This window comes from Scylla paramamosain, chromosome 28, assembly GCF_035594125.1.
Source record: "Scylla paramamosain isolate STU-SP2022 chromosome 28, ASM3559412v1, whole genome shotgun sequence".
Lineage (NCBI taxonomy): Eukaryota > Metazoa > Arthropoda > Malacostraca > Decapoda > Portunidae > Scylla > Scylla paramamosain.
In genome coordinates, this window is record NC_087178.1 from 19,471,004 (window position 1) to 19,494,749 (window position 23,746).

At 35.6% G+C, this 23,746-nt stretch overlaps 1 protein-coding gene across 1 annotated transcript; it reads right to left on the reverse strand.

Annotated features, from left to right (window-relative positions):
- Nucleotides 1-2,483: 2,483 nt before the first annotated feature.
- On the reverse strand, nt 2,484-23,635 carry LOC135115096 (nuclear RNA export factor 1-like). Its single transcript, XM_064031589.1, is given in 17 exon segments — nt 2,484-4,961; nt 6,201-6,331; nt 7,002-7,169; nt 8,146-8,181; nt 8,183-8,318; nt 8,488-8,552; nt 10,124-10,261; nt 10,399-10,435; nt 16,151-16,260; nt 16,354-16,550; nt 17,004-17,088; nt 17,491-17,655; nt 18,672-18,755; nt 19,189-19,270; nt 19,532-19,641; nt 21,624-21,778; nt 23,503-23,635. Coding segments are annotated over 17 exon segments (1,887 nt in total). The 5' UTR covers nt 23,582-23,635; the 3' UTR covers nt 2,484-4,852.
- Nucleotides 23,636-23,746: the final 111 nt, after the last annotated feature.

Here is a 23,746-nt window from a genome sequence, read left to right on the forward strand (position 1 = left end):
TCCCTGAAAACCCTAGTTATGTACTACTGAAAAAACTGTAACTTGGCATAAGCTTGAGTGATGAAAACGGAAAAAAAAAAAATGTTCACCTGAGGATTAACATTTTTCTATGCCGTCAAAATGGTTCACCTGTTTTCTTTTTATCCTTTTTTCATGCATTTCTTATATCATGTTGAGTTTTCCAGTAGTAGGTCCACAAGAACCTGTCAATAGTAATCACGAGAAGGTGCCTGAATGTTTGATAATACGGTCCATAAGTAAACAAAGTGGCGCAAATTTATCAATTTATATCAAGCCATGACGTCTTCAGTAGCGGAGCGTGATAATGGCTTCTTACCCTTCCCGACTCCATACCCCCTACATTGGCGCCTCACAGCTGACGGGGACAGGAACAAGGAATTTTCTGTCACGATAGGTCATAACAAGTGGCGCCTTATTGCACTTATAAACTAATTACTCTAATGCATTAAGGACTGGACATTGAATGAAGTATAAGGTAAAGAAAGGCTACGTAATATGACATGAGAACACAGGAAAAGGTTTGGCGCAAGAATTTTCATCAGTCCTACACGTGGCAGTCCCTGTATGAAATATTCCTTCCTGTTTCCACTGTCATCCTCACTCATAAATGTGTCTACTCCTTCTTTAAAGCTCCCTAATGACTCAGCACTAACAACCTGATAACTGAGTGTGTGCAGTAAAGAGAGCGAGTCATGTAGCAGGGAATGTACTGATGCTGGGACAGTTCACTGGCCCGTCACACGGGTGTCTGTGCGATCTGTCTGCGCTAAGTAAAGGAGAGAATACGCATGTTTTTTTTTTTTTTTTTTTTTCTGAAGGTGAACGATGTGTGTGTGTGTGTGTGTGTGTATGTGTGTGTGTGTTGCCTTGTCTGGGCTGCCCCTGTGGGATTGCCGGCTATATTTTCAAGGCATGTAAATAAATCAGACTTTTCTCCGATAACAGGTCACCATTTTCTGCCATGGATGATGGTGTTACTTTATTTTCATGCTCAAAGAATGCATCAAGATCTCCCTTTCTACGGGACGTACGGGTACAACCTTTGCAGAGCCTTGAAAATAATGCAGAGTCATGTTTCAATGACGTGACCTTCTGTTTGTTCTTGCTTATAACTTTTGAAGATGAGGTTTTGAAGAATGGAAGGTTTGCTTTTTTAAAAGGATCACTGACAAGCTTAGTCCTGTTGATGAGCCGTTTCTCAATAAACTGGTTATATAACTCTTTCCCCTTAGAAATTACGTTGTTCAAGGTCAGTAACTTCTGAAGGCATAACACCTTTCGAATCAAGGACATACAAATCCTTTTCTTGTTGTCTGAATGGGTTACCAAACTCATCCATGACGTCTAATAGTGAATTAGCCTGTTTCTGGATTTTTTCCTCTACTGGTGATTGTTCATGATGTCATGAATAAGTGCTTGGAGTCCTCAGTTCTACAGAAGCCTCAAATTCATCAAATAACCGGGTCATCCAGGGCCCGCAATCAGCGCATGAGGGATTAGCAGGAAGGCCTTTAATGTCTCCAACACTTGATTTGAGTATTATGTTGTTCATGGACATGATCATTGGCAATTGCTGAAAACTGTCTTTCGGGCTTATATTACAAAACGTCCTATATTAAATTCGTCTTTGAGAAGAGGATCTGAGCCAAAGCAGGTTAAGTAAATCCCTCGGATGCATACAGACCCACCTTGAGTAGTGATATTGATCCAGGGCAAAGAACCAGTAGAGAAGTTTCATGTACAGATCATAATTACTTTCCCTTATTGACTGCACTAAGAGCAAAATAGTAGTTTCAAGTGACATAAGCCCAGTATGCAAACTATGGACATTCATTAATTTTTTTTCTTGCACCAGTCTGTAAAATGTAAGTGGTCTCCATCTTCTTCTGAGGCTGCATGCTCATCATATGCTCTGTGATATAGGGTGAAAGAGCAGCGGCTATTACTTGGTGGGCATACCTTTTGTGAACATGACTGGTAGTGACAAAGGCACTTGCTCTCACAGATGTAGTTATTCTCATCTGTAACACAGCATCTGTAACATCCACTCCCTTCAAGCCATATTCCAACTACTCTTCATCCTGCCATCTTAAGATGTAGCCCTTCAAACATGATTAATATTTTTGCTTCTCCAAATTGTTTTGGCCAGTTCCATTGTATGTTCTTTGCCAAAGCAAATTCTGTCACCTTTTCCTAATGTGTATTCCATGACATATCATGTGGACACTATATGTGTTTTCATGAAAGAGAGGTAGCATTGCACCAAGTGATTTGATGTGAGTGAGGAGAGGCTGCTGTGATGCATAGTAAGCTGCTCATGATATATCATGAAAAAAAAAAAAGAAAAAAGAAAGCCCCTTTTTTCCTCCTTCCTTTGGATTTTCTCTACACAGCTACATCAAAATTACAATCCTGACTCTACAAGGGAATATCTGAAAGCACAAACATGGAAAGACAAAAAATTACAAAATAATATTTATTTACAGATAAATGAGCATGTAAATATTAAACATACAATGTTCATTTGACTGACAAACACAAATATAAAGGATGAAGATCTGGGCATAATAAGCTAACAAATTCAATTTCTATATGATGATTTGTCTTGTTATACACAAATGAGTAAATTGAAAGTTTTTGTTCTGTTTGACTTATTTTTGCTATACCCCGTAACACTCTTCCATTAACTTTCACTATTATCTGCCAATTAGACTAAATAAAAGTTCAAAATAAAATAAAACTAATAATAAATAATACCTATAAATATCTTGAAATATAGACTTCAAGATCAGTGAGAAAATAGTATGATCTTGTAGAATATTTAATGTGCTATGTATTTACATCCTCCTACTGGACTAATGCAGTTCTGCAACCTGCACCGAATCAGCTTATCAACTAAACACACCTGTCTACATAACAGTTTACACAAAATATTTGTGTATGCAATCACATTTACCATATTTTTTTTTTATCTACGGTATACAATTCATGATTTTGTACTGTATCCACTGAGGAAGATTTTTTTTTGCCTTGTCCTATTTTACTTACAAATAAGAGATTGTTGTGAATAACATTGCTGGCATAATGTAACACCAAACTTGCTGAAAATTACCAGTTCTAGCCACAACAAAACACACATTCACACACATGGTGAGATCCTTGCTTATAAGTTATAACTGATAAAATGCAATCTTGCAAACACAAATAATGCATTAAAAAAAAAAAAAAAAAAATTCCTGTAGTTTTGCCAGACCCACATCATATACAGGTATTATCAGTTCCTCCAGGCATCAATCTGGATGAAGACCCTCCAGTCCTCTATGGATGACATGTATAAAGGTTGACATGAGCATATAATGGAATCTTAGCTCTGTTATGTGCAAATACTTGATGGGTACTTTTAAAATAAAATTAATGTTTGCCCAATCTGATCAGGTTCCATTAAAATTAAGTTGTAAGATCTCAGTATTGCTTACCAATCTCTGGTTGACAACCCTCTAAGGGAGGGAAGCTGTGACAGGGTGTCTACATGCACACATTTGAATTCACAATCATATAAAATACATGCATGCACTCCCTCATATTTTATCCTCTGGGCCTCTAGGGGCAAGGATCAGTCCATACTGACCAATGTGGGAGAATCAACTATACAGCATAGTAAGTTGTCTCACATCAGGGTGCAACAATAGAGCACATTTCCCCATTCTGCACCACAACAGAACCATACCCTCTCAAATATCTAACCCAGTATGTAGATCACCTTGATCATAATTTAATAATAGATTGAGGCACTTGTCCTTTCATTTGCTCTTCTTAACCCGTCAGGTGCCAGGCTGTTATGTATATATGGACAACTCCAATAATTGCAGGTTCCATAAATATCTAGACATGACTTCAAAGAATTATCACACTGTAAACAGTTCAGTGTGACATAAAATATGAACTGTGAGCGACAGCTCTACCCATTCTCAAGAGTACTCAACTCCTCCGCTCCTAATGGCAGCCCAAGAAAAAAATTAGACTCTTAGCAAAGATGCAAGAGTGTGCTGCTGTTCTATCTCAGCACTCCTGCTTCCTTAAGTACCACACACTCATTCATTATTGATCCCACAGAACACAAGAAGCATATGAGCAACTCTAAATATATATTCATTCAATGTCGTATTAGAACTCTAAGTAGGATCTAACTAAACTAAAATGTATATATGTATATATTATGTGCATGTTTATAATGAATATACATTCATATTCATGATTGCAATAAGATATCAAGACCATAAAAAAGTAAGAAAAATTATACACATACTTAACTGGTACATGTATTACATACATACATCACAAAATTTATAGTTATAGAATACTTTCCACTCTGCCCCATACCACAAAAGAATTAGGAGTAACTATTTACACAAAATCACAAAATCTTTAGATCGTCTGCAATAATCAGGAAACCTCCCTTAAAAAGACAGTGAAGTCCACAGGTGACAAACATACTTCATTGATCAACCACGGGCTTACAGGACGCTGCTTTTAACTTGAAACAGATCAAGTAAGAAGTTATGTGGGTACTAAAACTGCATCCTTCTCTATGCAGGTGGGTAAAAAACAGCATGGATGACATAAGGGCAAAAGTTTTGTTTTGGCACCGGACGGGTCTATCAGGCTCACTTTGTAGCATTTTATATTTCAAATGTTTCCATTCTGTTCATATATTCTTGAGCTTATTTCTAAAATCTTCCTAAATACATAAGGAAAAATGTGTGTGCAGGTGAAAATATTTGCATATAAACACACTATTCAGATGACTGGAATCTAACCATTTTATAACACTTTAGGGTTGGCTTGGTGGAAAATATTCAGGAGGTATTTTGTTTTCTGCCTTGAGTTTTGTGAACACTGCAGCAGCCTTGTCAAAGTCCCATCCATTTTCCTCCAGACATCTGCAAAGAAGCATCACAAGGTTATGGTAGTGAAAGTGAAGAATAACTATCATCTGCTTGCTTTTCTTGCCAACTTGCAAGGTAGTGTTTAGTTTCTTTCAGATGTGAGAGTTAATGCCTACTTGATCTTAGGATTATGCCATTTCTCTTTATTCTTCCCAAGAGAGGCTGTGATATCTTGTCTCTGGACTCTTTTGGATGTTGTGTGTTCCCATATTATTCCCACTAGACATTAATCTCCATATTGTCTGGGCACTGCTGGGGCTTGCTGCGGAAAATGCAAAAATCCTCATAGCCTACTCATGGTGTGCCTTTATGTGGATAGCTGTGGTGTGAGGTGGATAGCTGGTGTGAAAAACTGGTGGATTTGGTTCTTGGAAATTAAGATGTTTCAACCCAACCATCAAGTGAGCACTGGTTATTTCTTATATAACCATGGCATCAATCCCTATAATCTGGTTTTACTGCAGCCACAATTGTCCCATGATCTCCCAGAGGTAGTTGGCTGCTGCCCTTTAGATCCCTATCATGGTGACCCCCATGTAGGGAGTCATGTCATGTCATGTTATCATGTAGGAACCCCCATGTGTTTGTTTAGTCAGTGAAACATTTTCATATTCATTACCACAGGGTGATATTGATTTCTTTATGAAATTCCCCAATATATGCTCTGATATGTATTATTTCAGTTTGGCTATTCTGCCCATAAAATTTATTAAAGTTTGACCCTGTGACAGGAACTAATGAATGACTGTATAGGCCATGAAGATCTCTTTTAATCCTTCCCTTACCGTTTCCACCTGATATACTATGCAAATTAATTTCTGATGATTTTTACTGTTTTCTATTTTAAGATTTTAGTTCCCCTGAAATACTGGAATTTTTTGGGCTATATGTTGGAAAATGTGTAATGTACATATCTATGATAAGGTGATGCAGAACTCCTAGGGATTGTTTAAGAAACTACAAAAGCAATCTTCCAAATCATTAAAGTATTATGACAACTAGCAATAATTTGACTTATGTAGGTACAAAAGTTGAAGGCAGATGTGTGAATCTCATTACAGAGAGCATTTTGGCATCAATATGCAATAATTAATTATGAAATTCAATGAAGATAGAATTCATAAACCATTTATGTCAATATACATAGCAACAATTAAGTGATGAATAAGATGTTAATGACTTATGAAAGGAAGTAAAAAACAGCATTTAATTTAAAATGATACAGTTACTTACTGTAGGGAGTAGCATGGCAGCATTCCAGAAGCCTCCGAAAACTTCAAAACCATGGTCTCTTTCTGCTGTGCTTCTACATTAGGTACTGCAACTGGCTGAGGGTCCTTTGCTGGAGGCTCTTTAAAAGCTTTCTGCAAAAATACAAGTAAAATTAATTCAATGAATGAACACATGAGTACAAATGAAACATTCACAAAGTTGTGCAAATAAATACTGATTTCATCATACAAGTTTTACTTATAAATTGAACACCATGCATGGCTCATGTGCCAGTGACTGGGTTTGGAGTCTCCAGACATTCATGTTTTCCAAAGCTCTCCTAATACCTGCACTTCCAACTGCCAACCTTCTTTTATCATTCTTCAGACAGCTCATTCACATCACATTATCACCTCTCATTTGCCATGGTAGTGTGTGCAGATGGATCTCCAGATGCATAGGTTCATATCCTAACTATGGTCCAAGGGCATTCACTCAGGGTAGCAGTTCCCAAAGACAAAACCAAAATTTCTCAATTACAAGTAGGTATCATCTTAGCCCTGATAAATCAGAAGAACTAGGTAAAAAAAAAAAAAAAAAAAAAAAAAAAAAACAGCAAAGCTCTTTGGAAAATCTCATTCTTATCTTTTTTATGCTGTTTGTCAACAAAGATAAATTTCTGATGCCAACACTCAGAGCTATGATGCATCTCTCAGAAGTACCAGTCCTCTGGTTACTTGAGGATTCCAGATTGTTAAATACTGAATAAAATGGTCACAGAGAATGTAAAGAAATAAGTGTAAATGTAATAGCTTTTCTAACCTTAATTTGGTCAACAGTAGCATTGGTGAGATACAGCTGCTCATTGGTGATGCAGTAACCATTCCCTTCAGGGATGATGATCATAGTGCGCTTGAACGAGCGGATGGGAGGATTGCGGTCTGCAATTTGGCTGTACACTCCACTCACCACCACAACCATCAGGTTGGCCTGCAAACACATAAATATTTGAACATATGAGAGAGAGAGAGAGAGAGAGAGAGAGAGAGAGAGAGAGAGAGAGAGAGAGAGAGAGAGAGAGAGAGAGAGAGAGAGAGAGAGAGAGAGAGAGAGAGAGAGAGAGAGAGAGAGAGAGAGAGAGAGAGAGAGAGAGAGAGAGAGAGAGAGAGAGAGAGAGAGAGAGAGAGAGAGAGAGAGAGAGAGAGAGAGAGAAACCCTTTTATAATGGACCACTCTTGTGCTGAAGTATAGTCTTGGTTTCTTTAATGAAAAGTGACCTGTCTCCCTCACACAGGCAAAGAATCAGACATCAACTAGAGTGATCAGAATTAGGGAGTGATGAGTGAAAGACACACAAAAGAGTACATGATGGGATGAGAGTCAATTAACAGAAACAAGAAAACGATCAAGGACTGGCAACCAAGAAGGATGTCATCAAAGAAGAATATATATATATATATATATATATATATATATATATATATATATATATATATATATATATATATATATATATATATATATATATATATAAGATAGTTGGATTGAAATATAGAATCTTTATAAATGAAATGTCTTTAACTATAAGAGAGAATATGAGCTAACAAAAGAAATTAATTCAACTATACAAGCAAGTATGCAACTCAAGTATAGTCATCCCATCTAAAGACATTAAAAAACCTGGAATAGGTATAGATAATGGCAACAAAGATACTATAGCATAATAGAATCTCCATATAGAAAGACTTAAAAAATTTGGGTTACCAGTGTTATAGAATGGAAAAGTAATGCAATATCAATCTTGGCCCTTGTATTCATAAGGGAATTTGAACTTATGACCAGAGAGTGCTTTACAGTCTCTTTCGATTTAATCTTTTTACTATGCAACATTTTCTTGTCTGAGGAATGCTTATTCTTCATAAACAGATAAAATATTTTAAATCCAATCTTACAGTCAACACCTTACCTCAGCTAAGGGAACATCTACTTCAAAGGACATCAAAATCGTGGTTGGTTTGGGGCAAGGAACTCAAGAACGTGCCAATGTTGTTGCGTCCTTGCACCACCAGCTTGTACCTTCGTTCATTGTTGGTAATTTTCTTAAGGTTTCTGTTTTCTGCATTATACAGTGAGGTGAACCTGTTGAACAAAACAAAACAATGTGAAAGGTGGCATTACAGGATAGGTCTGATCAGTTATCTTTCATTACAGTACCTGAGTTTACTAGAATCTGCATGTATCTCAACATATTGGCCAAATGTGGCAACTCACCGGGCACCTGGTCCTGATTCAGGGAAAATTGCAGGACAGGGATAGCAATGCATGTTGTGAGTATGCTTCCTGCAGCTTTAGTCTGTCTGTAGCATCAAAGATCTGAAAAGGAAATCAACAGTCATTTAATGCAAACTAAGGTGCGCAGGAAACTACCACTAAAATTAACAGAAATATAATGGGTGCCATATTACATGAAGCCCTATCTCAATCTCTCCCAAACTTCAGTAGGTCTCATTTAGTATTGCATGAAAATTTCTACACTTAAATTATGCCATGTCTGATGGTATTTGGCAGTTCAACCATGCCTGGCAAGGCCTCTCCTCTCAAGGCACTTGCTTATTGTGCCTTCAAGGGGTGGACAGTTGGAAATTTATTGCCACAGCATTTAACCCACAGTGTAAGAGATTCTGCTGTTTTGCATTGCTTCCAATGCTACCCACAGTGTAAGAGATTTCCTGCTGTTTTGTATTGCTTCCAATGCTACAAAGTGTTTGGCAAGCCGATGCTGTTTGATTGAAAAGTAAAGATCTTCACACTGAATAAGAAAATGTGATGAACAAAGACTTGGCAGCAAACTGGCTACAATAAGACAATGATTGTTTCCTTGCAACAGTTTGTGAAGTACTTGCTGATGCAGATCTGCAAGTTTAAGAAACACATTGAATGCTGAAGAAAAGACCAACATAACATAGACTACTGAAGGTTGCTGCAACTAGAAACCCAAATTTGAAAGCAAAAGATATTAAATCAAGATATCCTAAACTTCTCAAGGGCATTGTTATCAGGACTATCTAGCATTGCCTTTGACATCACCTCAACATTCCATCATGTGGTGTGGCCCACAAGACCCCCCCCTGACAGATAAAATATGACTTAAAACATCCTCATTTTGTTAAGCAATACATTAATTGGAACCAAGAGGAATGGCATAACATAAAGCTCACTCAATTAACTTCTTACCAAAACTATCACCATAAATTTGGAACACTATGAATAATTTCTACAAGATCTGGTGCAACCTGTTGTAATGAACTTGATTTCAAAATGTTTATACATGACTGTTCCTTTCCACACAACTTAATTAAACATGTGGGTAGACTGTTAGTGGAGTGATGAGATGGACTGGGATTAGTCCAGACCTTAACCTGATACAATGGGTTAAAAGTTATAAAAGCAAGTGTCCTTCCTATCCCCTCTAACTGAAGTGACAGACATAAACATGGACCTAGATTACTTTCAGTCAGTCACCAACAATATGCCAAAGAGGGTGAAAGATGTGCTGAAGACAAAGGGTGAAGAGACACCCCACTATCATGAGTTTTTGTTTGATTTGCTTTTGATTTACAATTTTCATAACATCTTTCATCATGACGCAGGTACATTTAAAGGATCAAGTATATCTCATATTTTGGCACCCACTGTATGTTCTATTCAAGAAATGTTTTTGCTAAAATAGCTTGATGTTACAAATCAAGCCTAAATTTCCAACAAAAAAAAAAGGCAATCTGATATACAATTACGTTTTTTGACATTTAAATCTAAATTTATACATTTAATAAAACTAAATCAAAGTGAATGGACAAATAAGGAAAAAAATCTGTAAATAATAATAATCAAAGGATGTTAAACTGCCTTGCACAATCAATATGAAAAAGGAAGTGTTGACCCACCTTGTAATACTCCTGCAGAAACACTGTTACCAGGTTCTGTGCATTTGGTTCAACAAAATATGTTGGTATAGACTTAGGAATTTTGGTGACCTCTTCATCAACTTCAAATCCAATTGGTTTTGGAAGCTCCTGGCCATCCTGTTATAAAGAAGCAGTTTTACTAATACATTCAGCACCCTCAAACCATAAGAGGAATATTCAGTCTAAGCATTAGCAATATGAAATTTAATAAATGTGGCACTACTAAATATTAATGTATACAAGTCAGGACTTACCAAGTACAATACCTTCGGAAACCGCTTTCTCACAGCACTGAGGGAGAAGAAACAGGATGATTAACGGCATCATGAGGGAGCCGCCTGGGACCAAAAATCGAGTGACATTATTCATTCAGGACTAGCCTACTGCCAGAAGTGAACTTCCCCACACCATTATAAAAACACTACTTGGGACCAAGAACTGGGCTATGATAATTTTGCAAGATAGCTTAAAAAATATAAAAATAAAATAATAAACGAAATAAAATAATGAATAAATAAATAAATAAATAAAAGGTAAACAAATAAATTAATTAAAATAAAATATCAAGGATGAGAATCAAACTTTGCTTTGGTTTCATGTAGATTAGAGTAAAAATTGCTTCCATAAATGAAATTTTCAACTAAATCAGATTAGACAAGATGCATCCAAAGAATAGGTTTTCATCCAGTACATTATATGGAGAGAGAGAGAGAGAGAGAGAGAGAGAGAGAGAGAGAGAGAGAGAGAGAGAGAGAGAGAGAGAGAGAGAGAGAGAGAGAGAGAGAGAGAGAGAGAGAGAGAGAGAGAGAGAGAGAGAGAGAGAGAGAGGCTGCATAGCAGCTGTTTAACATGTATTTTGGTTATTTGTGCATATTAAGCACTGGTTATATAATTCTAATTAAAATATACTCTCCAAGTTTTATTAAACTTGAATTAAAAATTATAAACTCTTGGAATTAATTTTACAACCCTTTCCCAATACCATGAAAAAAATCATGTATTCTATTTGAAACTGGTTATCTACATTTCCAGCAGATGACACTTCAAATGCCACCCCCTCCCCCCCCAAAAAAAAAAAATTACACACACACACACACACACACACATATATATATATATATATATATATATATATATATATATATATATATATATATATATATATATATATATATATATATATATATATATATATATATAAGCAACACAATATCAAACAGCTTCAACTCCCACTTTGATTTTCATATCTAAGAGTCTACATATACATATGACAATTTTTTTTATGCACTGCATGATTCTCCATTACATTGAGAAACAGTGAAATAAGCTGCTGCTTCTTCTATATTGGGTTTAGCCAAGACATGGCTGATATTCAGTTCTCAGACATGATTCAGAGATTTTTACATTTTGTGAATGATAAAATATACCTAGAAGGGTTGGGAACACCAACTCCTTAAGAAAAACAAAGATTTCCACAAAACAAGAAAGAAACAGAAGAGGAATTCTTCACTTTCAAAATCTTTTGTTTCTTTCCTGGAAACCCCACTTATTTGGTAATGGGGAAGGTGGAAAAATGATTTTAATCAATTCATAAAAAGATTAAGGCACCCTGCAACCACAAGATTCTCAAAATCCTTTACAATGAAGGTTTTGTGAACCCATAGGTCCTGAGAGTGACTTAAGACAAGGAAATCCACATGGCAGAGTAAACATCCTTTATAGGATTAACATGGAAACAACTTGTTTCAACAATTATTTCTATAGAATAGCTAAAAAAAAAAAAAAAAAAAAAAAAAAAAAAAATAAATAAATAAATAAACAAAATCTATTTCCACCTGATACATACTGCTTGTCGTGGTCAGTCATGTGAGTACATTTGGAAAACATTCTTGCTTGACCAACTGAATCTTACTAATAAATGAATGGTGATAACACTGTGTAAATGATGAGTTCCTAACTGCAGTAGTGTGGGTGGCAGCTTGATATTTCAGTGAAGACAATGGCCACTCAGACAGATGGCTTTTACATTCTTGTGATGTGACTGATGACTTTATAATCTTGTAAGACAGATGATGACCTTGTCGTATAGACTATGGATTCTTAACTTCAGTAGTGTGGGTGACTTCTTAACATCTTGCAATGCAGATAATAGCTTCTCAACTTGGTGGGGATGACAGCTTTATGAACTTGTTATTTCACTGACAGCTTCGGAATCTTGTAATGTGGATGACAGCTTCATAATCTTCTTGTGTGGATAGTATATTTAAAATCTCTTGGGTTCCTGATCAAACATGGGTAATAGCTTCAAAGTCTTGCAGTGAATGATGGCTCCAAAAGCTTCAGGTGATGAAAGCTTCCCGTGTTTTTGATATGAAAGACAGCTTCATAATCCTTGGTAAGTGTGATGACTTCAGAAACAACTAAAGTGTAAAAGATGGCTTCATGATCTTGTGGTACCATGTACAAAACTTTCAAGTGATGATTACTAGTTCATAGTTTGGAGAAAGAAGTTATGATTCTATGATTTTCTGCAGAGGTTTCCAGTTGCTAAGCCTCAAAATGATGATATTGAATCTATCATGGATGGCAAGTTCAGTTTTATGATGTGATGACTTCAAAACTATTTTCATGGATGTATAGCAACAGAACAACCAAATAACAAAATTCTTCTACTTAACACTAATGATGGCTATGAATACCACAACCAAACATAAATGACTTTATCTTGATGTTTTGCAGTTAAATAGGAGTCACTTTCTTGGATCATGAATGTACTGAAATTAAGTTGATATTGTATTGGAGACCATTTATATAACTGGATCATGATGAACCACTTCAATGTTTTCAAACACACTGTAAGTAGAAAAAGAAAGCAGAGGTTAAAGCTTGTGAATTGTCCCACATCTTGCAACACCATGAAGACAAAGATTGGTGTTCAAGTGTTTGGGTGCAGTGCTGCAGTGACCCAGAGTGGGTGATGAATACTGTCACACCTCCTCCTCCTCCGAGGATCCTCCTTCTACACTTTGTCCCATGGATCCTGTTGCTGATGAGTATGCTGCAGTTACTGACATTGCTCCTCTCCTCCTCCACCTGGTAAGTTGTGGTAGTCATGTTTGACATTGCCACTCACTGCATGTCAATCAGCTGGATCCAGGACAACTTTCTCCTCCTCCACCTCATCATTTCTTCTCCTTCAAAATCATGAAGTATATGAAGTGATGTCCACATCTTAATTGCTGCCTCTGCTTCAATTTAGATTTCAACCTTGAAGTATATGAGTCTTTAAAATTTTTATAGAAAAGCATTATCTGATAAAGACAAGTACAAATCACATTCCATGAAAGTTACTCTGAACCAGTAATATAGGAGTATAGATGGTAAAAAGTATTTCACACCTTGTTCTTGCTTTCTATGCCATATTTGCAAGTCATCTTTCACATACAGGACAATGTAAGAAGAAAATAAGAAAAGAAAAGAAAAAAAAACAATATTTTATGCATTAGCTGTGCCAAGGTAATAAAAAAAAAATAAATAAAAAATAAAATAAAAAAAGGTGAAAGGCATTTGATGCATTAATAACTTGTTTCCTAATAAAATGATGTCAAAGCATAGGACATGCCTGTTCTTGTTACAGGTGTCTGTGTCTATTGACAGTAGATTCATTTGAGCAGAAAAAGAACATTGGTAAAACAGACAGAAAAGGTAATAATCTATCAGGTGGTACATGCTTTGTGATAACATAATACAATATCTCTTGACTACTTAATGGAGGCAGTTTGTGCAGTACGCTCACAAAATATAGGACTGCATTTTTTCAACCTCCTAACATTATATCCACTGACAATAATTCTAGGAATGTTTCATAAAATACTCCCAGAAAGCTAAACAACAGCATAATACACCATTGTTGGGACTCAAATGAAAAATAATCTGAGCTTGACCATTCTTCATATTACAAAATACTAGGTAACAGAAATTATGCAAATATATTTTTTGTATGAATATATAAAACTTAAAATGGCTTTGATGAATAAACAATATATCACCGAATGTTACATGTATTGTTTCTGGTTTTCACAAATAAAAAATTAAACTCAATACTCTATTAAGCCTACTGAAAAACAGTTATATTGTCATAATCCATCAGGCCAAGATGTCAGTGGATACTGTTTTTCCATTTCCTTCCTTTTCTTTTGAATATAAACAAAAGAAAAGTAAAGAATGGAGGAAAAACTGTTCTTTGACTGCAAAGAACAATTTTGCATTAAAGATATTGGTGACATAGGTTACAAATTATAGGATAGGTTTATGTATGACAAAACCTTTCCTTAACATTTATAACAGTGGTCAGTAGTCCCTTAGATACAATCAGAGTGTGATATGAATACTGACACTCATATGAATCTTATTATGCATAACTATGTTGTGGGTTTTTGTGTCATCTGCTTGGATCAAATTACTTTTTATTCCCTTACATATTTTCCTTACTATTATTATCTCTTTACTTCAATGTTTTCATAGAATAAATGCAAGTCTTTCATATATATATATATATATATATATATATATATATATATATATATATATATATATATATATATATATATATATATATATATATTTATCAAGATATTTCAATTACCAATGTCTGAACCAAAATACTTGTTAAAATTGCGATACTCACTGAAAGTATAGAGCTTGCTTTCCTATTTTTGGGAAAGATAGTTTATGGAGGCAGAAAACAAAATCTATTCATGAAGACAGAATCAATAAAATAAGTGCAAAACTGAGAGAAATGTATCTGGGCCCTTTATCCAAACCACATGCTTCAGAATTACTGATGGTAGTCCTACACATTCCTGTTTGACTTTCAAAAATGTATAATACCACAATCAGAACAAATTATTTCTCATTTCCATGTTACTCAGAAAGCATTATCCTACATAAAGGTGAATCATATATAACTTCCTCTCTATGGTTCATTTTGCTTTGAGGTCTACTAACAATGCCCCAAAGTATTCTCTTGTCAAGAAATTGAGCTTCCAAAACATGTTTATAGACTCAGAACAAACCTGCAGATGGAGTTAAATCCAATACATACTTCCTCCAGAAAAAAAAAAAAAAAAAAAAAAAATATGGTTACAACATTGAAATTGCAAGAAACAATATGAAAAGGTGGAATGTGGAAATGTGCTCCACAATACGAAGGTGTTGTGAGGCAGGAGTGGTGTGGACGAGGGCTGTGCCAGGCCACGACCAGACCAGACCCCTCACCCTTACACACCTGCCCGAAGAGAGTGTAAAATGAGCTAAGCATGACACACATACACAAGTACATACACACACTTGACATAAGAATTCACTGCTTTTGGTAGCAAAAAGCATGAGGTCACAAAAGCAGTCTGGAAATCACCTGAATGAAAAATAAGAATGTATTAAAACTGTCACATATGGGTAAAAGTGCTCACTTCTCACATTCAAAACCAAAGCCCTCAGACATGTCTCCACATTAATTTTTATGTTCAATATTGTAACTTTTATGTTTTGTTGTGATGAGTAAAGCACAGTTTTCAAAGTAAAATTATGAGTCTCAGACATTATCAATGAAGAATTACTGACTTAGAATTAAAGTAAACAGTACTAATATGTGGCAAGCATACATCAACACCAGAGCTATTTCTACTTGTGTTGAGAAGGCAAATGTCAAAAAGCAGTGTCTGTTTTCAATTTCAAACAAGTGCCTGGCAAATACAGGCTTACTTCTTAAAATTTTAATATCTCAGCAAGCTTTGTTTATTCTTCCTGAATATAATGTCAACTTCATCTGATGCCAGCTCCAAGAACTCCCCACAAGGGGATGGCATTAAGTGGGTTCTACATGGTAGCCAACTTCAAGCTTATTTATCCAGAAAGTAAGCTTTACACTTCCTTTAAATTCACATTCAGAAATGGATAGTCCTACTAAGAGGAATTCAACCTGGGTCAGAAACCCAATGAACCTGCCTGATGTAGCTCTCTGTGTCACGAAATCTGTCACAGAGAGGGTTGTCTTCCAGGGTAAGATCAGTAATCTGCATTCCAGAAAGTTTATCCAAGGAGTCTGGGCTGGTAAGCTGCAGGTAAAAAAAGACATGGAGATGATTAGTAAGTATTTATATTGTTAGAACTATAAAACAGAAAAACTCAATCACTATGAGAATAATTACCTTATTCTTTTTCAAGCTGAGTCGATGGAGGTTGACACAGGATGACATAAGGCGCTCCAGCTCATCTAAGCAAGTAATTTTGTTGTGGCTGAGGTCAATTTCTTCTACATGTGGGATGTGTTCCATGATGATGTTCACAACAATCTGCATGTTGGGCTGTCGGTACAAGGGGCAGAAGATGCTCTCCTTGACCAATGCTGTTTAGAAAAATACTGTTTTAATACAAACAGATCTCATACATTTAATATTGAGAGAGAGAGAGAGAGAGAGAGAGAGAGAGAGAGAGAGAGAGAGAGAGAGAGAGAGAGAGAGAGAGAGAGAGAGAGAGAGAGAGAGAGAGAGAGAGAAATTTCATTCACTGGAAAAGTAACTTGTTCTACTTGTGTTATGTAAACCAAATACTGACCAGAATTCTAATGAATCACTGTATTATGATGTCAATTATATTATAATTTATCAAAATCCTGCTTTTTTAGAAATGCTAACTAATCAAACTAAAAAATTCAATAAAAAATACAGAAAGCTACTGTAATGTGAATTCTCATTCATTTGTAAACCATAGAGCAAACCTGTGCATAACTGAAGCTAGGGGAAATCCAAACATTTGAAAGGATTACTACATCTGAGCAGAAATGGACTGATTTACTTACTGGTGTCATTGTGAAAGTTCTTGAGGTCAAGCCTTTTCATCTCAGGTGAGTAGTGAGCACTCATGACTTGCATCACCTTTTCTTGCTGTGAGACAGAGAAAAAAGTAATTGCTCCCCTCTACTGACAGCACATGTGGTCTTAACCATAATAATGGAACATGACTACACAGATTTATAGTAATCACTGTTTACATATCTAAATGACATCCCCTTTAAAGGCAGAGAAAACCAAGACATCAACAGGCAACACACATTCAAAATAACATTTACAAGCATTCCCTCAAGGAAGAGCAGGAAAAATTTCTAAGGTATATAAAACTTTCCATTTCATTAGAAAACAAATGACAAAATAGTGAACTTTGAAACAGGGAAAGAATAATAAGAATTTGTAAAGATTCTTTAGAAAATATTAAAAATTTAAATGAGGCACCATGAGTTTTACTTGATTTTTTCATGAATAAAATGAAACACATAATTTGCCACCAACCTGTGCTTGAGTGAGGGGCCTGTTTGGTGGAGGCGAGCGGTTGAAGAAAATGGTTAGCTTATCGCCATTGGACATAGTGAGCCGGCGGCTTATTTCAGAGATGGCCTGAACAGCAGGGCCATTGTCCTCCAGGTAGAACACCAAGGACCTCCCTTCCACCTCATACTGCAACAAATAGTCAAAACTTAAGCCTAATAGCTGCACTGGAATTTTAACTAATAAGCCCAATCTGTGAGAATATACATTTTGGGGACAGCTGGTGTTAAAAAATCAAACTTATGCTTCCAATATACATGTTACTATGAGAGCTATGGAGAAATAAAACATCACAATGAATGGCTTTTTAGAGAGAGAGAGAGAGAGAGAGAGAGAGAGAGAGAGAGAGAGAGAGAGAGAGAGAGAGAGAGAGAGAGAGAGAGAGAGAGAGAGAGAGAAACCTAAATATAAGTGTATAAATAGAGCATCATAAGCATTAATATATATTCAATGCTTTTTATTTCTTTACAAAACTACATCGTCTATACATATATATATATATATATATATATATATATATATATATATATATATATATATATATATATATATATATATATATATATATATATATATATATACTGTCTTCTGCATTATGAAGACTGCATATTGTCTTCTACATTATGAAGAGAGAGAGAGAGAGAGAGAGAGAGAGAGAGAGAGAGAGAGAGAGAGAGAGAGAGAGAGAGAGAGAGAGAGAGAGAGAGAGAGAGAGAGAGAGAGAAATAGGAGACATAATATATATATATATATATATATATATATATATATATATATATATATATATATATATATATATATATATATATATATATATATATATATATATATATATATACTGTCTTCTGCATTATGAAGACTGCATACTGTCTTCTACATTATGAAGAGAGAGAGAGAGAGAGAGAGAGAGAGAGAGAGAGAGAGAGAGAGAGAGAGAGAGAGAGAGAGAGAGAGAGAGAGAGAGAGAGAGAGAGAGAGAGAAATAGGAGACATAATATATATATATATATATATATATATATATATATATATATATATATATATATATATATATATATATATATATATAAAACCTGCAACATTATTATAAAGATTATACACATTAAACAAATAGCCTTCTTTTCACTTTCACTCTGTAGTCTTACCAGCACTGGGATGAACGGCTCATGGACAAGAGATCGGATGTTTTCCAAAACTTCCTGGCGGTCGTAGTTAACACCGTCTTTTATCTGAGGATGGTGATAATGAAAAAGGTAACTGCTGATACTGAATCAGTGATGTATATCACTGTCATAATCTTGAAGCAGCTTCTACACTAAAATGAATAAGGATCATGACTCAGGAAAGAAATGATAAAGGGATTAGTTTTTTGGTTTTATCACTTCACGAATTACTGAACCTTTACAGTCTGCAGTCTACTCGTCATTGATTAAGACCACAGTAATTAAATTTAACACAAAGGGAATTGAACCTTTGCAATCTGCAGTCTACTTGTCATAGATTAAGACCATAACTTGACCACAGTAATAAGTTTAACACAAAGGGAATATGGTGAAGGGACATCAAATAGTTTTACAGTCCATTTATTTTTTTTAGATTAATTGCATAACAAAATGAGATGATAAACTATACAAGATGGAGTAACTGTGTAGATCAACTCACCATTGCTTTGTACCAGCCCATCCTGTTGTTGGTATTGTTAACATGAGGTCGACCGCCACGCCGCTTGTACTGATCCTGGCGCCTGAATGAAGAACAATCACCACTTGGATGAACACTTCTCTTGGCATTCATTAATTATGTGCACCTTCCAACAATTCTTATATTTTGTAGTGATGAGTCATGTCTGCCTCCTTTTTACTTAGCATTGTCAATAACTCCTCTAGAGGGATCACAGGCAAAAATAAAGAAAATATATTGTTACTCACATAATCTGGAAATCAAATAATGTTATGTTAGAGTGGTATACATAAATTTAAGACATACTCAAGAAACATATAATTACCGATTCTTCTCCCTAGAGCCAGTCATCTCTGTATCATCATCTTTGTATTGAGGTCTGCGTGGGCCATGGCCTCCTCTGCTGCCACCCCTCTTGTTGCCACGCCAGTGTCCCTGAAACAAAAAAAATTCAAGTTGATCCATAAATAATACACACACACACACACACACACACACACACACACACACACACACACACATATATATAATATATATATATATATATATATATATATATATATATATATATATATATATATATATATATATATATATATATATATATATATATATATATATATATATATATATATATATATATATATATATATATATACGTCCAACCCTTCAGGAGGTAAACATTTCACGCAGGGAAGCCACAGAACGCTTGACTTCTGATCTTTCTAAAATTTCTGATTGGGGCAGAGCAAACTTGGTATTGTTCAATGCCTCAAAAACTCAATTCCTCCATCTATCAACTCGACACAACCTTCCAGACAACTATCCCCTCTTCTTCAATGATACTCAACTGTCCCCCTCTTCTACACTGAACATCCTCGGTCTGTCCTTTACTTATAATCTGAACTGGAAACTTCACATCTCATCTCTAGCTAAAACAGCTTCTATGAAGTTAGGCGTTCTGAGACATCTCCGACAGTTTTTCTCACCCCACCAGCTGCTAACTCTGTACAAGGGCCTTATCCGTCCATGTATGGAGTATGCTTCACATGTCTGGGGGAGGTTCCACTCATACTGTTCTTCTAGACAGGGTGGCATCAAAAACTTTTCGTCTCATCAACTCCTCTCCTCTAACTGACTGTCTTCAGCCTCTCTCTCACCACTGCAATGTTGCATGTCTAGCTGTTTTCTACCGCTATTTTCATGCTAACTGCTCTTCTGATCTTGCTAACTGCATGCCTCCCCTCCTCCCATGGCCTCGCTGCACAAGACTTTCTTCTTTCTCTCACCCCTATTCTGTCCACCTCTCTAACACAAGAGTTAACAAGTATTCTCAATCCTTCATCCCTTTCTCTGGTAAACTCTGGAACTCCCTGCCTGCTTCTGTATTTCCACCTTCCTATGACTTGAATTCCTTCAAGAGGGAGATTTCAAGACACTTATTCATCAATTTTTGACCACTGCTTTGACCCTTTTATGGGACTGGCATTTCAGTGGGCATATTTCTTTATTGGATTTTTGTTGCCCTTGGCCAGTGTCCTTCCTACATAAAAAAAAAAAAAAAAAAAAATAAATAAAATAAATAATAATAATAATAATAATAATTTTCATTACAGTTTCATATCATCATTTAGATGTAAGTCTGGTGATTATACTTAGAATGGCATATAGAAAGAAGCTTAACTTGTAGGATATGGGCTAATTATACATATATGAAATAAAAAATGTATTACTTGCTTCTGTAAAAGAATGACAGGAGCACAACCTGTACGGCATTACGAAATTTCTAGCAGCGTAATTTTACTGGTGTTGAGCAAAAAAAAAAAATAAATAAATAAATAAATAAATAAATAAATAAAAACGAATGCATTGGGTATAAAAAATCCTTCCTCCTTACTCCTACACTGGCTAACAAACATCCATAATTTACCTGCACCACCACCATCTGGCCTTTTATCAGCCACATAACAAAGGCTTGATATGTTGCCACACAAGGCTTTTATAATTATCGTGTGAATGGCAGGCATGAAAAAATAAGGTAACAAGTATCCCACCACATGAGGGAAAAGAAAAAAAAATAAAAATAAATAAATAAATAAAAAATAAAAAATAAATAATAATAAAAGAAAAAAAAATATATAAGTAAATAAATAAATAAATAAATAATAATAATAAATAAATAAATAAAATGAAATAAAAAAATAAAAAAATAAAATAAATAAAATAAAAGTATTGAAAACTAAATAAAAATAAATAAATAAATAAATATAAATGCATAAATTTTGCACACTTGATGCCCCACTGACTTGGCCAGTTACAGATACTTATGCACTTGTCGCTGTATGTGTTAACTAATATGTGTACTATGTATACCGCAAGTAACAAATAAATGGTACAAACAAGATCTGAAAAATTACCTCAGGGAAACGGTTACTTCTGCCATCTTCCCAGTTAGCATCCCACACTCGTCCTCCTCTTCCTCCTCGGTACCTTCCTCCAGAATTGTGGTACCTAAAGTTACCTCGGCCACCACCACCTCCACTGCTACGAGCCATTCCTCTGTCATCGTGCTCTGTTGATGTAGAAAACAATCAGTTATTTACAAATAAATGCCAATATCTATTTAAATATACTTCTATATTTACATACAGCTAACTTCCACAGATGAGGGATGCAAGCCAACACCAACACCAAGACAAATTCTTCTGAAATAAGACTGTGCTGAAACAAACAGGTTTTGCAGGTGTCATACCAACTTTTCACTATTATTTTTAGCTAAGTATATTCTTTAGAACTAAATGCCTAAAATGTATGCATAAATGAATATCGCAGACTCACAGACATCCAGCTGGAAGAGGCTTAGAAAGCCTGAGGCTGCAGGTTTGCAGGTTTACTGCATTATTGCCAACATGTGGTGGACAATTTTGCCTTAGAGTTAAATTCAAGGTTTTGCTCTTTCCAAAATTCATATAGCTTTCCCTCACATGTGTTGATATTTTCTGAGTATCATTGCCTATATATTTACATATAACTGATCCACTGGGTAGAAACACACACACTCCCCCTCTTTATGTATACTGGTCACTGAAACAACTTCAAAGGTCAGCAGAACTTGTATGTTTGGAGCTTTGCTCTTTATCTGCTATCTAACTATCTCACACCTTGCTCTCTCAGGGGGGTATCTGCCAAGTGGGTGGCCGGGGCAGAAGATTGTCCATCCTTGCCAATCTGAACACTCCTTGCTTGCTTGTTCAAGCTCTTGGCCTCTACAAGCAGGTCTTTCATACATGTACTTTTCTACCTCCTACCTTCCAAATGACTTTTCTCTAATTTTCTTATATGTACTTCTTACAAACTCTTCTTGCTTCGGTAAATTTATATTTTTCACTTGCCTAACAATTTTGGACAAGACATTTTTCTGGTGAATTTAGATGTGCTTTGAATGAATCTAGTAACTGTTTCCATAGCAAATAATTTTTTTGTTATATACCCCCCACCACACAAACAAGCAGGACACTAACCTAACCTAACCAGGGGGCTGTAACCCCTCCAGATCTTCTAATATTAACCTAACCTATTCTAACTAAACAGCCCCCTAGATACCCCAAGAGCACTAAATTAACTGTACATAACCTAACATAACCATATATTTATTACTGAGTATGACGATGGTGAGTAAATGGAGCATCTATCCCAAACTTTCTCTTACGATTATAATTTTCTTTACATTTACTAAAATCATCCATCATAGTCAAAGGAAAAGACAAATAATAAATATAGGATGGGACCATATTGATTAAAAGCATGTCGAAGTCTATCAGGATTTAATAGTTCAATCTTAAAATCCAAAGGATGAATTTTTGACAATTCTTGGGATGAACATAATTATAACACAATAGGATGGGTTTAGAATACGTTGTCACTTTGAATTATATCAACTTGATTTTGATAACACTGCGCCACCTAACCTCATCTGCCCTGCTACGTCCCCAGAGAACCAGGGAATGCAGCCTTGTGCTGCCAAACGTTTTCACCACTACTCTCACCTTCCCGGGGAATCTCACCTTCCAGGATACTGCTCACTTAAGCTTTGTCACAATACGCGACGCAAATGTTAGGCAAAATTAATCATCTTTTCCAGTGGCAGCTGTGATCACGTAAACCAGACATACGTCCTTCTCTCGACAAAAGTTCTGAGCCTTGCCACGCACTAGTTAATATTGCCACACCCACCCTCCCTTAGACCATGGGCACACGTGGAAAAAATTATGGGTGTTCTCATCAATTGCTATTTACCATAATACTGCCGAGATCCGTCATTTCTAGCTTGAATTATCAAATTTTTCCCACTGTATTTAGATCCTCTCGTCGCCATGATGCTTTTGTCGTCTCTACGAGCACACTGATTTTGATGACAGCAGCTGCTTCCTCTCCATGTCCCACTAAAACTAATAAAATGAATGGATAAATAAAAAAACAAGAAAAATAAATGCCAAAATAAAAACTTCAAAGATAAATAAATTGGGTGATTAGTAGTAAA